The 16624-nt window shown below is 33.7% G+C and overlaps 3 protein-coding genes across 3 annotated transcripts; 1 reads left to right on the top strand and 2 right to left on the bottom strand.

Annotated features, from left to right (window-relative positions):
- The first annotated feature begins 1718 nt into the window (after window positions 1-1718).
- LOC114712541 (fasciclin-like arabinogalactan protein 1) lies at window positions 1719-3349 on the top strand. Its single transcript, XM_028897094.1, has one exon. It carries the CDS (start codon window positions 1823-1825, stop codon window positions 3068-3070), a length of 1248 nt encoding a protein of 415 aa, XP_028752927.1. The 5' UTR covers window positions 1719-1822; the 3' UTR covers window positions 3071-3349.
- A 1975-nt stretch (window positions 3350-5324) lies between these two features.
- Window positions 5325-10863, bottom strand: LOC114712535 (uncharacterized). Its single transcript, XM_028897089.1, has 7 exons — window positions 10682-10863; window positions 10131-10599; window positions 9674-10043; window positions 8867-9573; window positions 8368-8527; window positions 6690-8260; window positions 5325-5366 (listed from the first exon to the last, which is right to left on the bottom strand). The coding sequence occupies exons 1-7, from the start codon at window positions 10861-10863 to the stop codon at window positions 5325-5327; spliced, it is 3501 nt and encodes a 1166-aa protein (XP_028752922.1).
- A 3244-nt stretch (window positions 10864-14107) lies between these two features.
- Window positions 14108-15913, bottom strand: LOC114712530 (uncharacterized). Its single transcript, XM_028897083.1, has 6 exons — window positions 15826-15913; window positions 15645-15729; window positions 15393-15528; window positions 14871-15269; window positions 14603-14776; window positions 14108-14464 (listed from the first exon to the last, which is right to left on the bottom strand). Exons 4-6 carry the CDS (start codon window positions 14988-14990, stop codon window positions 14171-14173), a joined length of 588 nt encoding a protein of 195 aa, XP_028752916.1. The 5' UTR covers window positions 14991-15269; window positions 15393-15528; window positions 15645-15729; window positions 15826-15913; the 3' UTR covers window positions 14108-14170.
- Between the last annotated feature and the right edge of the window lie 711 nt (window positions 15914-16624).

The raw sequence follows: 16624 nt of genomic DNA, 5'->3' as shown, positions 1-16624 counted from the left end.
TAAATATTTACTTGTGAATTAATATCTTTTCATTTAAATATTATTCTTTAAGATTCATATTTTAATATTTTATATATTTTAATTAAATTATTTCATTTATATTGGTCTAATCATGAGCTGATTTCGGTTTGAACCATGGTCTCAATAAGTTTAATAATCGGGATTTTCAATAACACTTCATTAATTCTTCGGGAAAATTATAATAAGATTCTACCAAGAGAATTAAAGAAAAAATAGTTATTTAAAATAATTAAATTATTCTGAAGTTCTAAGGGATCTTGTTACAAGAGATTTTATTTGTTTGACCAGCAAATTGCTTTTATGTTTTTTTTTTGAAGTATGTATTGACAATTGAAAGAATAATCGTTATCAATTTAAGGTGTAATAATTAACAATTATCGCGACAAGTATTAAGTATTAACAATACATTTTCCTAACGCATCACAAAAGGTAATGTATGAGTTGTCAATATCTAACATAATAGTTGTTAATCCTTACATTTTAAGTTATTAACAACTGTATTTTTAGTTGTCAATGCGTATTTTTTTTAAAAAAAGGGGCAATTTAATAATTAAACAAATTAAATTTCTTGCAATGAGATCTCTTAGGATTTCAGAATAATTTGATAATTTTTTAAAAAATTTATATTTAATTCTTTTGGATGAAACATTATTGCAATTTTCCCTAGTTCTTTTACCTAAACATTATTTTGCCCGTATGACTTAATGCAAACTTACCTCGCAAAGATGCAAATGCCTGAAGAAAGAAATGGCTAGGGAAATGTCACATCACCTCCCGCTTTCCAAAGTGGTCTTTATTTTAGTCAAATTATTTACACTATATATTCATAAAAAAAAATAATATACGTCTTATATATTGCATGAAATTCAAACTACTTGCGGCGCTACTATTTGTAACTTATGAATAGTATGTCTTTTTGAAAGTTTCATGTCTTAAAAAAAAACTAATTAGGAATTTAATTTAATTTTAAATATAAAATTTTAATTTATTTTGTTTTTAATATTGATCTATTTTATGCACAAGTAATCTTATGACAATTACATATATTGAGTAATTTTTATCAATAGGTAATTCAAATGCGCATGACTAATAAAAGAATTATATTTTCATTTAAGACAATATCTATTTATTATAGATAAATAATTTAATTAAGTTTTTTTAATATTTATGAATTAGTTATTTAGTTTTCGTACTATAAGAAAAATGAAAGCAGTATTGTACAAAGATTCATAGACAGAAATTGAAGTAAATTAATTGAGAAATGTCAATAATTTTTATTTGTTTGAAGTTGGCTTCTCTTATATTATTTTGATCTTATTTATAAGATACTTCTAATATATTTTATGTAAATAAGAAAAAATTTAAATTATATTAACTTTCTATCAAAATATAACAACTTGTCAAATTTACTTTTATTTAATATATACACTTTTTAAAAAATATAACTATTTATACTAAAAATAAATGAAGAACAAAATAATATATTCATGCTAAAAATTTAATAAATAATTTATAAATAAAACTAAATATTTTTTCTCTGTTTTGTAAATAGAAGCATAGGAGTAACTGGCAAGGTGCCCGATGTTGTCTTGCAGGGAGAAATTGTTTTACAGGGAGGAAGTAACCGCGATAAATAATAATAAGATCGATTCATTTGCGCTCGCGCAAATTTACGGTAAAACAGTGGTTTTCATTCCGTTTTAAGCACCCCTGCCTTCAGCCTTCTCTCCCCCAAGGTTTTCCCCTCCCTCTCCCCGCATCCGCCAGACTGCCTTCTCTCTCTAGCGCACGCTTGTCCAAAATGCAGCTCCGGCCGCTCGCCACCGCCGGGTCTTTTCTCCTTACTGTGTTGCTGCTCGTCTCCGGCGGCATCACCCACGCCCACAACATCACGAAAATTTTGGCCAAGCATCCTGAGTACTCCACCTTCAGCCATTACTTAACCCTTACACATCTTTCTTCCGAGGTCAACCGCCGCACCACCATCACCGTCTGCGCCGTCGACAATGCAGCCATGAACGAGCTTCTCTCCAAGCATCTTTCCATCAACACTATTAAGAACATCCTTTCACTCCATGTTCTCCTCGACTACTTCGGCGCCAAGAAGCTCCACCAAATCACCAACGGCACGGCGTTGGCCGCCACCATGTTTCAGGCCACCGGAACAGCTCCTGGATCTACCGGATTCGTCAACGTTACGGACCTCAAAGGTGGAAAAGTCGGATTCGGTGCGGAAAACAACGGTGGAACTCTCTCAGCTTATTTCGTCAAATCCGTTGAAGAGATTCCGTACAATATCTCGGTGATTCAGATCAGTAAGGTTTTGCCGTCAGATGTAGCGGAAGCGCCGACACCTTCACCGGGCAAACAGAATCTCACGGCCATTATGTCCAAGCATGGTTGCAAAGTTTTCGCCGAGACGCTCTTAGCATCGGATGCAGAAAAGACCTATATGGACAGTCTGGACGGCGGATTGACGGTGTTTTGCCCTGTGGACGATGCTTTCAAGGCGTTTCTTCCGAAATACAAGAACTTAACGGCTGCGGGAAAGACGGCGTTGCTGGAGTACCACGGCGTTCCGGTGTATCAGCCTCTTGCTACATTGAAGTCCAATAACGGCTTGTTGAACACTCTGGCCACCGACGGGGCTAACAAATATGACTTCACAGTGCAGAATGAAGGTGAAGAAGTGACGCTGAGGACCAAAATCACGACGGCCAAGATCACCGACACTCTCATCGACGAAGAGCCGCTAGCGATCTATGCTATTAATAAGGTCTTGTTGCCCAAGGAGCTATTCAAAGGGAAGGCATTAGCTCCTTCTCCTGCGCCGGCACCAGGGCCTGCAGCCGCCGACGCGCCGGAACAACCGAAGAAGAAAGGAAAGAAAGCGAAAGCTGCTCCTGCAGATTCCGATGCAGATGCACCAGCTGATTCGCCGGACAACGCCGCCGACGAGACCGCGGATGACAACGGCGCCGTTAGGTTTGATGGCGCTGTGTCCTTTAGTGTGGCGGCGGCTGCCTTTCTGGTGTTCTTACTCCTGTGAGTTTAGTGACGAGATGCTTTCATTTAATTTCATGATTCATTCACTTTTTGAAGGCTTTTAATTGGGAAATGATGGTGAAAAAAACTTTATAGCTATTTTTTTTCTTAATTTAATTTTTAAATTTCAAATTTTATCTGTGAGAAAAGGAAAATTTGTTCAAGGTTGTGATTCCTGATGTAAACTTCGTTCAATTGTTATTTAAGGTGGTACTGTAGAACTATTTGTATATTTTGTTTTGTATAATCTTGAAGGTTACTGCGGAGATCATGATTAAAATTATTTATAAATATATTTCACATGAATTAAAATAAAATTCTTCTTATATATTTATTTTGAATTCTAAAAATCATGATTGGAAATACAGTTATGAATCATTTAAAGGGCTCTTAGACAATCTTGATGAATGGAATTATTGGGTAATTTTTTTTAAGAAAAATTGGTCAAAAAGCTCTTAATTAGAAAATTAATTATGAAAAAAATATCCAAGGGTCCAGTTTCTTTTAAGTGTATGCAACTCATTTTGTGTGGCTACAATTTTCCTATAGTTGGGTAAAAGTAAAACATATTTTTAGTTGCGTGAAAATTTTTTTTATTTTGCATATAATTAAAGATAGTTATTCAAAAAATTAAACTTGCTAAAGATAAAGACAAGTTACACGCAGGTCTTTAAACAAATTTTAGGTACTCAATTAACTTTTAATCAGAGGCTTCTAACTAATATTCCCCTTTTCTTATGTTAGATTTATTAACCTGTCTTCATGTAGTATTGATATACTCTTCCCCTAGTATAATTTAACCATTTCACATGGACAAAAAATGTTACTCAAAAGATAATTATTTTTTTTGCCAACTAATTAAAAATAATTAAAATAATACATATGCAAAAAAATTGTATAACTATTTAAATATGTAGTTGACAACCACAAAATTCTACACAATATTAATTATACTGAATTACTCATTTGATCCTATTTATAAGGTAGAGAGAGAAAGTATTTTTTGATCCTATTTATAAGGTACTAAGAAAAAATCTTTGTATAGATGTGCAATTTTATCCCTTATTTATTATTATATTGATTTTGTTTACATGAGGTATAACATATATTAAATAGGGATAAAATTAAAAAGTTATTAAATTTTAAATGAGAGTTAATAAAGTTTAAGGTTTTTTTTAATCTATGTGAAATATGTTGGAAGTGACTTAGAAATAGAATTAGAGTAATTACTTATAAAGTATAGTTGCTTTGAAAGATAAAATCAGAAAAAAATATTAAATGCTTTACATATTATAAAATTGAACATGAGGTTCCATTTCAATTAAAGGTTATAGCCAACCTCGCCCCAAGCCCATGTTTAAACTGCAGCCAAAAGTAGAGGCAATTATTCTAGAAATCTTGATAAAATGATGAATAGAGTTGAAGAAAAGTGAATTCCCCTTATGGCAATTCATTTATTTCAGTCTTAATATTGATATAGGTGCAATTATGATGAACTATAGTTGGATATTAGCAAGCCTAACAAATCAACCTTAAGTTACCAATTAAGGTGCTTAACTAATTTGAGGAGTAGTAATTTGGCACTCAAAGAAATAGAATTTCTTTTTATATGTTAAAAATAATTTAATTAAGCTATGAAAAAGTAAGGTACAAAATGTTTGAGGAAGACTAATGTCGCCTTGTAGAGTTTGATAATACCAAGATTTTGATGTTAACTGTAAAGCTAAAGGGATATCATACCGATTTTCATTCAGTTTTGTCATTGTAATAATCATCATGTCATTGCTATGATAACCTATAGACCATTTAAAATTTCACTTAGATGAACAAAATTTAAGATTTTTAATATGCAATTTTTTCAGTAATAAATTAAATTATTTATAATTAAAAAAATTTAAATTGAATCTAAACGTCTAAAATTATATTGGATTGCCTAGATTAAAATGATCCTTCCACTCTCATCTTGAAATGTGCTCTCTATATTACATAACATCTTATATTATTTTGAATCAGAAGATAAAATACTAAAGATCTCTGTTTTGTATAGTGTATGAGATTTGGGGGGAGAAACATGTAAAAGAGTGACGTAATACGAGATCTCAATTCTTTTTATTATTTTATAAGACACCACACCATGAGGTGATAATTCTGAAAAGAAAACGAGTGTGGACTAATTAAAGTTTTCCGAGTGAACCGACAAAAATCCGACAAAATATGTGCTGGCAAACAACATGGAGTCTTCAAGATCCACCAACCCACTAGGCTTCACTGTATTCCAGCTGCTTTGATACAGTACCGTCCTAGATATAAAATCTAACTCATAATAAAAATAAATATTACTCCTCCGGTCCTTAATATAGGACCCAATTCTTAAGTTGGTTTTGGTCCTAAATATAAGACTCATTTATCATATTTATCAATTTTCTCTAAATTACCCTTATGAATACCCCCTTAACCATAATCAAGTAGAAGAGGGAGAGGGGTATTAAGAAAGATCATTATGGTGTTTTAGGAAAAGTGTGTCAATTTTCTTATAATTAACTAACTTACCTAACTTCCTTAATCTAATCAAATTAATTAAATGGGTCTTATATTAAGGACCGGAGGAGTATATTCAGTTTGAAACCTCATTTGATTTTTATTTTGATACTAAATATAAAATTCTAATCTATTTTGTCTCTTATATTTATTTAATTTTTTTTCTAAGGTAGTCCTTATAATAATAATGGCTCTAACTGATACATTTGATTAACAAGGATATTTTAGGAAAGATAACACATATTTATTACAAATACCTAAATTAACTAGTTTTCTTATTATAATCAAACTAGCAAATGCTCCCCCGTGCGTTGCACGGCAAGAATACACTGTCAAGTTCTAGCATAAATGGATCTAAAATCAAACACAATATTATGATGAAGTAACAAATTCTACATTTAAAACACTTTCTTAACAGAAAAATTAAAAAGTAATCTTACCCAGATGTTACACTTGTGACACATTCCTAAAGATTTCTTTGTAAACAACATTTTTTGTCTTTGTATCCGTACAACTTCCACTCTCATTGATAACAATCTTCAAACTTTCAATGGATCTAATTCTTGACAATGCAACATACAATTGACCATGAGTAAAAACTGGCTTTGTTAGAAATAAACCGACATAATTAAGCATTGTATTGAAAACCGGACTGGACCGGCCGGTTCAGATTGGAAACCGGTGAACCGGCCAGGAAACCGGTCCGGTTAAGCTGTGAACCGGGTTACTGTGTGACTCGGTGTGACCCGGCTTGAACCGCGATGACTCGGACTGAACCGGGGTGACCCGCCCGGTTTGGTGGATCAACCCATCTCCCCTTTTTTTTAAAAAAAAAATATTTTGATGATTTTTTTTAAAAAACTGTTGATAATTAGGACTTAGTAATTGAGTAATTATAAGGAGAAATATTTTATTATCATATATCCATTTTGATATTTTGTTGGGATGAATATTTAGTGATTTTAGTAGTATGATATTATAAGAAATTGTAAGAATGTAATTATTTTACTAGTAATTCAATATATTAAATTGATATATAATTCTTAGTGAACATTTAAATTATTTTTTATTTTTTTATTTCTCACCGATTTGACCCCCGGTTTGACTCTGGTCTGACCCACTGACCCTTGACCCATTGCCTTGACCGGTTCAATTACCGGTCCGATTTTCAATACCTTGTAATTAAGTGATTGCCCCTGACTCTTGTTTATTGTCATTGCAAATGACAAGGTAATGGGAAATTGTCTTCTCTGCATGCGAAATGGCCATCTACTTTCTGAAGGATTCATATCCATTCTATGCAACAGGACCTTCTCATTTGGTTTAGATCCATTCAAGGTGATAGCTTCTATCACTGTCTTTCCCAATTGTGATATACGGAGTCTTGTACCATTGCATAGCCCAGACGCTTGATCAATGTTTCTCAAAAGCATAACAGGTGCTCCAACTTTTAGAGAAAGCTTATGGGATGGAAGACCTGAGCAATTTATGCTGTTCAGGAACTTAGTAGTGTACAAATTATCAAAGGAGTCACTATTTTCTGATGATCTACAAACTGTGTCACAACTTAAGTACTCAACAGATTCACCAGGTAGCAGAGAACACATATATTCATTTATTTCATTCACGTACTCAATTGTTGGGGCCAATATGGCCCTATCAGTGAAGTAACCATTCCTGGAGAAATTATTACAGAGATTAGAATAAGTGGACGACACAATTGCTTCAAATGGGTTAGTGTAATTTGTGAGCAAGAATTCATGTGGTATCTCTATCTCTGCTACTCCATCATGGGGAAGTCCTAAATTTCCATCTCCAACATCAAGCAACCATTTTGAGAACTCCAACAAATACGTTCCTTGATTAATTGAGGATGAGTTCAATCGCATGTTCCTTGTCAATCGAAAAACAGTGCATTGATTCCATAACAACAAAGAAGTAATACATGCATCAACAATAGTTGCCCTACTGCCTTTAGGAATGACTGGCAAGATCTGTCTAAAATCACCACCCATAACTATGCATTTCCCACCAAACGGTTCTTGACAGTGCATGATATCCTTAAACGTACGGTCCACCGCTTCAACACAATAATGTTGAACCATTGGTGCTTCATCCCAAATAATTAATTTCATGCACTTAATTAAGTGACCTAAAGGAGAATTTTGCTTGATAGAACAAATTGAAGAATCATTAATTTGAATTGGGATTGCAAACTTGGAATGTGCAGTTCTTCCAGAAGGTAATAACGTTACTGCTATTCCACTTGATGCGACAGTTAATACAATATCGCCTTTGGCACGTAACGCATATGTTAATGCGTTCCACAAAAATGTCTTCCCTGTTCCTCTATAGCCATAGACAAAGAAGAATCTACCCTTGCAATCATCAACAATCAACGAAGACATCACCCTATCAAATATTTCTTTTTGCTCACTATTTAATGACCTAATTAACTCTTTAGCCTCTAAATGTAAGGATTCCCTATCATAATTCAATTCTTGTAGAATGAGCTTATTTGAAACATCAATAGTTGGAACATCAACAGGCAAAGGAAGAGAAGGAAAGTCATTAAGACTCCTTCCATTTGCTTTCAACAACTTATCAATTTCATTAAGTGTAGCATGTTGCTTATCCAATAATGGAATGTGATGACCTAAAAATGCAATATAACAGTGGATAAGTAATGGAAACATTTTTAAAAATTAAATGGAAGTAAAGAATACTATTACCGTACAACATGATTAAATGAGACCAACTTACTTGAAAAATCCAAATTAGCTCGGGGAACGTAAAACATATCTTCTGATAGCAATTTTGAAGTTTCATTCCAAACATGATCAGGACGGTTTAAGCAGCAACACAATAACATGCTAACAAACATCTTTCTAAGTGAGTTCCCTGAAGCCAATGTTGCAGCTTCCTTTATTGCACAAATATATTCCTTATCATCATCTAACAGCCCAAGTGCAAAGCATGCCTCTCTAAATGTTGGGTGTATAACGCCATCAACTGTTTTTATCTCATCAAAAGATCTTGGTCCTCAAACTTTTGTTAGAAGTATCCTCAAATAGTATAATTCCCTTGAAGTAGATGATGCATGAGTAATTCTTCCAACTGCAAAACCTTTCTCTCTTCACTTCTATTCACATTTTGTTCATAAATAAACATAATGATTTGGAAATTCAGAATAAGTTAGAGTTCTGGCAAAGGTATCCGTGACATTAATTTTCATCCATGCAAGAAATTGAGATTCACATACCCTTTGCTTCTCCATCAACTTAGCAACATCATCAGAATTGAAGTAAATCACATATTGTTGATTAGGAAGATGAAAACTCAACCTTTCAACTGCAGGATATCTATGATGAATATCATACCCAAATATACGCCATGAAGCTTCACATGCAGAAATGTACCTGCAATTACAATATTGCTGAATTTCATCAAAGACTTGTGCTCCATCCGCATCAAATATACCAGTAACAACCCTATCATTCACTTTACTAATATACTTGAATAAGTATTTAATTGCAGTCAATTGATTGCACTTTTCAACATTGATGTGAGCTTGAAACATATGTAACAACAATGGATTGTAGGGGACAACATATCGATTGTCTAAAGGTATAGATTTGACCTCAATTTTTCTCCCATCATCTCTTCTCTTGTATGTAGGATAACCATCATCATCAATTGTTGTGTTGCTATTGAATTTCTTAGGAAAATACTTTGTGCACTTCTGATCTTTCATGCATGGTGACTTTAGATTATGTGAACCACATGGTCCATGGATCATGAACTTTTTCACCAAATCATATAACTCAGGTGTTGAAGCCTTATCAGGTATCTCAGCAGAGATTAGTTGATCAATTGTACCAGGATCTTTGATCTTATCCCTTGGATCGAGGAATAAAAGTATGTGTGCATGCGGTAGTCCCCTCTTTTGGAACTCAATGGTGTACACCTCTGGTGAAAAAACACAAACACATATGGTTCAGAAACTAAAAGTTAATAATGAAATCAATAGTCAAGCAACCAAGTAAATACGTCACAATTAAGAACTAACCTACTCGAACCCTCCCAAATATTTTCTTCTCTTTGATAGCCCTCATCAAAGACTGCAGTTTCATCTTAAATACCCTTGAGAGGATATCTGGTCTATCAGAAGGATGCAACGATTCTGGTTCACATAATCTTGACACTTTTACCCAAGCAGGATTGCAAGTGAAGGTTATGAAAAGATCAAGATATCCAGCCCACCTACACAAACCCATTGCATCCTGATAATTTCCTAACATATATCTTGCTCCTCCTGTAAATGATGACGGAAGTATGATACGCTTTCCTGTGGACGATGCATCTCTCTCTCCACTTGTTAAAGCATCAGATAAGCCTTGGTACAAATCTACTCGAAGCTCCTTTTGATGAATTCTAATCTAAAGCAATCTTTGTGCTTCAATCATTGTGTAACCATCAACTAAAAATTGATGGAATAATATATGAGCATGCAGCAATGACGAGACCTCATTGCACCTAATCATTATCCTGTAAGTGAAGTACTCTCTCATGCTTAGCCTTTTCTTCTTCTTTGTGGCATGAAGAGTTTCCTCACGATGCTCAATATCATCCCTATACCCATCTTCTCTGTAAGGAAATAATATTGGATATTGAAGTGGCAAATATGCAGTATGCAGTTCATTTATACGTTTAGATGAGCCTGATACCTCCTCACCTATAATATCTCTCACATTATAAGACATATCTATGTCTCCCACTATTAGTGCAGCAGCTTCAGACGTTGAAGGCATATTATACATGCGACCATCATGTTCTTGTGTGCTAATTGGATGTAATTTGACTTCTGAGCGTCCTTGCACATTAATCATTGATGATGCGTAACGATATTGTTGGACAAATGGATTCACTTCATCAAGCATACTTTTTATACTTGCAACTATTTTAGGATCAAGACTTGAGTCCTTTTGATGTTTACTGCATGAAGAAAAGATACAACTTAGATCAATTATAAGGTTTTTAAACAACAATAGTGAATATCAATAGATAAACATAATACCTGAAAGCAGAAATGCGATTTCCAACCTCATTTTCAGTATCGTATATGTAAAGCTGGGAGTAGACAGGCCTACAACCTTTCGGAGGTAACAAACTGCCAATACTATGGTAATTCATGCCCGACAAAACAAAACAATACGGCCCTTGCCCTTGATTCTTGGAGTGATCAATTTTTGCCCCCATGGATGTGAATGAAAACATATTGTTATAGTGCCTAATATTTGCATAAAAATTCTTTGATTCTCGGCTTCCCTTCTCGAAGAATAAATCATACAATTTTGGAGGAGGAGAACGCATCAAAGGTAATTGGACTGTTCCCTTCAAACAACATAGTGAGAATGACATTCCTCTTTTTGTCCTTCTTAACCCTTTCATTGTAACATAGATATGCGCCACAGAATTTGCAGGAATATATTGGATCACCTTCATCTAAATATTCTGTGAAATAATAAAACATAAATTGCTAAAGACACATCATGAATAAACATCGAAATGGAATCGAATCTTTTCATATAATTGGCTTTTCCATTTTGATAATTAGTGAAAGCACATACCTACAACACTGGAAATATAAATGTCAAATGCATCAGGGAAATCCTCATCAGTGTTAACAATCCGAGTCCCTCTATTTTCAAATCTCTCGTCATCTAAATTATCCTCTTCACTGCCACTTGAATCAGACTCACCATAATTGAAAGAGAATTTGACATCGCTATAATTAGGTCCTACATAAGTTAGGAACTTGCTTAAATAAAAAAAATATAATTGAAACCACTCAGGTGTTCAAAGCATCTAAGTTATTGTTTCCACCCAAATATTGTCGTATCAAAGTTTTAAGCGTTATAATTATGGACAAGTTCCATTGAAATTACTTCATTCTGACAACCATGAAAAAACAATCTCATAGAATAATTGTACCAATAAACTGATAGGATCATCCAAGAAAGCATCAAGGCGAGAAAAGAAAATAACATTAACAATATCAATTTACAAATCACAATTCTTGGGTACTTCTGAGTTGTTTGCCTCACCTATGGAAGAACTTGCAGTCCGCAGTTTATCAGCATTATTGGTGTCACTTTGGCATCCCTCCAGAATTTTGCTTGCAGTGACACATCCCACAGTTACTATATCTCCGTCTCTGAGGTCCCTAACTTTGCCTCTTCTGCGTCTAGCACTTCCCTGCAGTATTTTTTCCTCCAAATTCTGTCCCTGTTCTTTTGTTATCGGTGTAATATTGTCAATCCTATTGACATCATTTGATAAATGAGATCAAAAATTGAGTTAATAGAGTTCAATATTTTAATAAATTGACGATAGGTTCAAAAAACTCCATTATCAGTAATTTGAAAAGCATAATCCTAACCTGTTATTACTTTCTTATTCGATGTCTTTCCAACTAATTCAATTGGAATAGTTCCCATATTCTCAAAGGCCTTGAACCGTGCACTTTTTCGCTTCCATACATGCTCAACAGGCTTAATACATTGTTCTGGCCAAATATCAATGAAAGAATCATTACCACAACTCACGGGAGCCACTTAACTGTGTAACTACTAACAACTAAAAACTGAACGTCCAGATACCTTCATTGGTTTGGTTCGTAAACCTTTTACTTAGATCAAACGCAACGTTTATGATATCTTCCAACACGCACTTTCTTTTTTGAAAACTACGGATAACATTACCGTTACCTTTGGTAAATACTGCATTAGGTTGTGTCTGCACAACCATCATTGAATAATTAAATAAATCGTTGCAGTAATAATAATGTAAACATTCAAACTAATAGGGAAGTGATCTTTTAAACTTGACCTGCCCATTACAATCTTCCAAAATTGGCGAGTTTATCATTTTGGTGCATCCCTCTGTATCTTTCCCTACAGCATTTTACCTATAAAATAACTAATAAAGCTTAATATTGGTTAGTATAAGAAAGGGTAATAATTTCTTATGATACCTTCATCAATGCCTTGACAAAATCCTGTATCAGTACACATCTTAGTTGCTTCAGCTTCATGAACCGCCGATATGTCTTCCTTTTATTTTTAGTGGAAGGAAGCAAACATAGAAAAACTCAAGACAACGCAAGTCGATGGGTCGTCCAAAATATACTAATGGATCTTAGCGTCTTCATTATGGGCACTACCCTTCAGTCACTAAACTAAACACAAAGTCAGAATGATATGACCTTTAAGGCTATTCATGGTTATACTGAGTCAAAAGTGAAATTAGCTGGTGCAACAGTACAAAAGAATGGCTCTGCCGTCACTTTCATATGGAAAAAGAAACTCACATTACAATTGGATGTCAACTATAGATGACAAATTCCACGCCAAAGCTCACTGACAATGAATGAATAGGCAAATAATAGTTGTGAACATATATCAACACTACCATTGACCGATTACCATGCTAAGGAATCTTAGTTGAGGAACAATATCTTCAAGTTCTTTAATCAATGTCTTTTTTTCAGTTTACTGTCAAAGAGTAACAATTCTATAGATATGTGAAGAGTCATGGCCTGCTATTAAAATGTTACGGTCAGGAAGAATAACCATGCCGTATTTTTTATTAACACATGTAACCTCTTTATTCCCCAATAAAATAAGGCTATTAAACTACCCACAAATTTTTTTGCTTTATTATTTCGATTCTACCGATATATCCTTATGGAGGAAAAGTTATTTAACTTATTAGCCTCTTTATTACTATAGAGCTGTTTAATTTCTTTCTGCCAAACATGTCCTCACCGTCATTAACTCAGCAATCCTTTAACCAATTCTATTATTATATAGGTATTAAGAGTACGTCTCTTTGTTGTTTTTATTCAGATGTTACATCATCATTAACTTTATGGTACTACATAATGATAAAGATTTTATTTCTTCCAAGTCTGTCATTATCATACTACATTTTCACTTTAAATATATTAATTTATTATTATTATTATTATTATTATTATTATTATCACTATTATTATTATCATTATTATTATTAATTATATAATATCCTCACCTCGATAACTCAGTTTTTGTTTTGCCAATTCTGTTATCACATAAGTATTAAGAGCATGTCTCTTTGCTGTCCCTATTCAATTGATCTGTCATGGTTAACATTATTATACTTCAAATGATGAAGATATTTTTTTCTTTCAGGTTCATCATCAGGCTATAACGCATATTTGTTTAAGTTATAAAACTATTATTATTGATTATTAATAATATATTAATAATATAATTTATTATACTATAGATAACAAACAACAATTAATAGATGGCACGATTCAACACATGTAACACAAAACAAATATCATATTAAGAAACACTAACAAACTGAGCATAACAAATGGAATTGGATTACAACAGACATGAAAGGTTTAATAAGCTAAAACTAACGCAAATGACAACATGGAACAGATCAACATGATGCAAATTCAAAGAAGTGAAATCCTACAATAACACCAACGACATCAAATAGCAGAACATTATCAGGCATCCTTCTCTTTCTTGATTATCTTCACAGTGTTCCAGTTAGGGTCCGAGGCAGATGAAGACCCTAGCCCATTAACTTTGTCAGCAGCAACACTACTATTCTTCCCACCACTCTTCCTTTTCCTAGTAACGATAGAAGGAACAGCAACATTCTGGCATAACTTAGCTAAAGTTATGTCATCTAACTTTGGAGCATCAGGAATTGGTGTTTGAGGATCTGGTTGAGATGGGGGAATTGGTTCATAGTGCTGAACTTCTGCACTTTCATCCTCAACATTGACGACATTTTCCTGAAATTCATCATGATTGAAACAAAGAAATTAAAGTTAATGATCTACTAATTAATAAATTAGTCTGGCTATAACAATTTAATTACTGCAATGGGTTATGAATATTTAATGAAAATGACCTCATTTATGAATACTTACATCAACTACATCATCAAACTGCTCTATAAGGTTCTCACAAATTGTATACTGCAGCACACTAATACTGGAGTGAGGATACTTCTTGTTGTACTCATTGAGCTTTAACTTCAATAATACCTTGACACCAACTGGATCATCAAGCTTGTTAGGGAAATCATAGGCACGATCTTCCTGCTATACATTATAACATAACGTCCATCAAACTTTCTATTAAGTTGACATTAGGAATATAATACTGACTAATAAAGAACCAATAATGAAGTCCCACCTTCTCGAGCATCAGTTTAAGCTCAGAAGCAGTATGCTTAACTAACTGAACAGCCAACTTGTTCCAAAAAATAACAGAGGCAGACCCTGTCTCGTCTACAACAGTGTAGTAGAGCTTCATCCTGATTAATGATGATATTGCCGCTCATTAAATTCATGAACTCAAAAATTAGACAACCAACTTCTATATGCATGATCTGTACATGCAAAACAAATAGAAGAAAAAAAAACAGAACAACTACTTTGGCTCAATAGCATCTGGCCTCTTCTTGCAAGTTACACAATACGGTGAGGTCTCTTGGATCTTAGGTTTACCACCACACTTGGCACACCCATCATAAATCCAACCATGGCTAGTCTCCAATTTAAAGAGTACACAATGGACAACAAAAGCATCCATCTGCATTAACAAACAACCTTTCAATACACTTCATCAACTTTTCAACAGAAAAGATTAAAATCCAATATAAAATTCATCTACGTTTGAAAATTCACATGAAAAGGATGGTACAACAGCACTCACAGAATTTTGAAGGGGTATTTCAGCCACAGAAATCTTCCTATTATTACGCATCATAGTTGACGCAAAAACTTGTGAACACTGTGATGGCATTGGTTAACTCAAAGAAGACAACAAAGGTGATGACCTTTCCTTCGCACTAACAGATGGGTCATGGATAATACAAGCATGTCATTAAGATTGGACAAGTTTGAACCATTCAGCTTCTATTAATAGCAACATGCCAGAATGTAAGTACCAAACTATTTGTTATACCTCTCGATGATTTCCCTAGCTTTCGTTATGGTAGGGTTGAAGTACACCCTTGTAGTGTTGAAGGAACTGAAAAGTTGTGGTATTCCTGAATAGCAAACAAAAAAGTATATATTATCCTAATATGCAGCTTAACTATGCATATCCTTCAATTAGTGAGCCTCATAATATTAACGATACATACCTTCCTCAGAAAAACCAATCCTGCATAGATTCAGTAGAATAATTACAGGAGAGCCCATGTTTTCTAGATAAGCCATATAAGCATTTGTGGAACATTCATCAAATGCACTCTATATCATTATCCCTGCATCATGTGATATAATTATCAGACAAGCCTTTATGTTTGTTCAATATTAGTTATGCAAACAAATATAGTTAGAAGTCGTACTCATTGTCTACTAACACCATTCTAAGCTTATTTTTGATTTCATTGTCCCTTCGATATTCCTCCAAAAAACCAATATTCTTAATAAAAGCAATCACATCTGTATGAAGTTGTCAATGACAAAAACAATTAGTACCAAAACCTTATTTCACGAAAATCCAAAACATATAATATAAGCATATAATAAGTTAATAGCAGACCAATCAAACAGTCATTGAAGTTCCTTTCAGTGCTCTTCAATATTTCTTTGACAGGGAAAAAAGAGTATCGAGAGCAAGTTGGCAGGGCAGAATGTTCCTTCATGTATGTTTGAGGCGTGAATGTTATCTTGAATTTGTGGTTAGTAGCTCTGTACTACGAAACATTGGGAGATACAACAAAGTTGGCAAAAAAATAAGTGGAACCCTCAATCGGTCTCTCACTAAATACATCAAGCAGTGCCCTGTTCAACACACTTGCTTAGATCTTGTTACCCTGATAAGAAATATCAACAGATCACGTACATCATTTACACCATATTAACATATATCATATATCATATATCATATGATTACATAAATAAATATCTATACACATAAATACATTATCATGTAAT

The sequence above is a fragment of the Neltuma alba genome, unplaced genomic scaffold (genome assembly GCF_004799145.2).
Source record: "Neltuma alba isolate B1F8T4 unplaced genomic scaffold, ASM479914v2 tig00011371_pilon, whole genome shotgun sequence".
Lineage (NCBI taxonomy): Eukaryota > Viridiplantae > Streptophyta > Magnoliopsida > Fabales > Fabaceae > Neltuma > Neltuma alba.
This window is presented reverse-complemented; position numbering and strand designations above follow the sequence as displayed.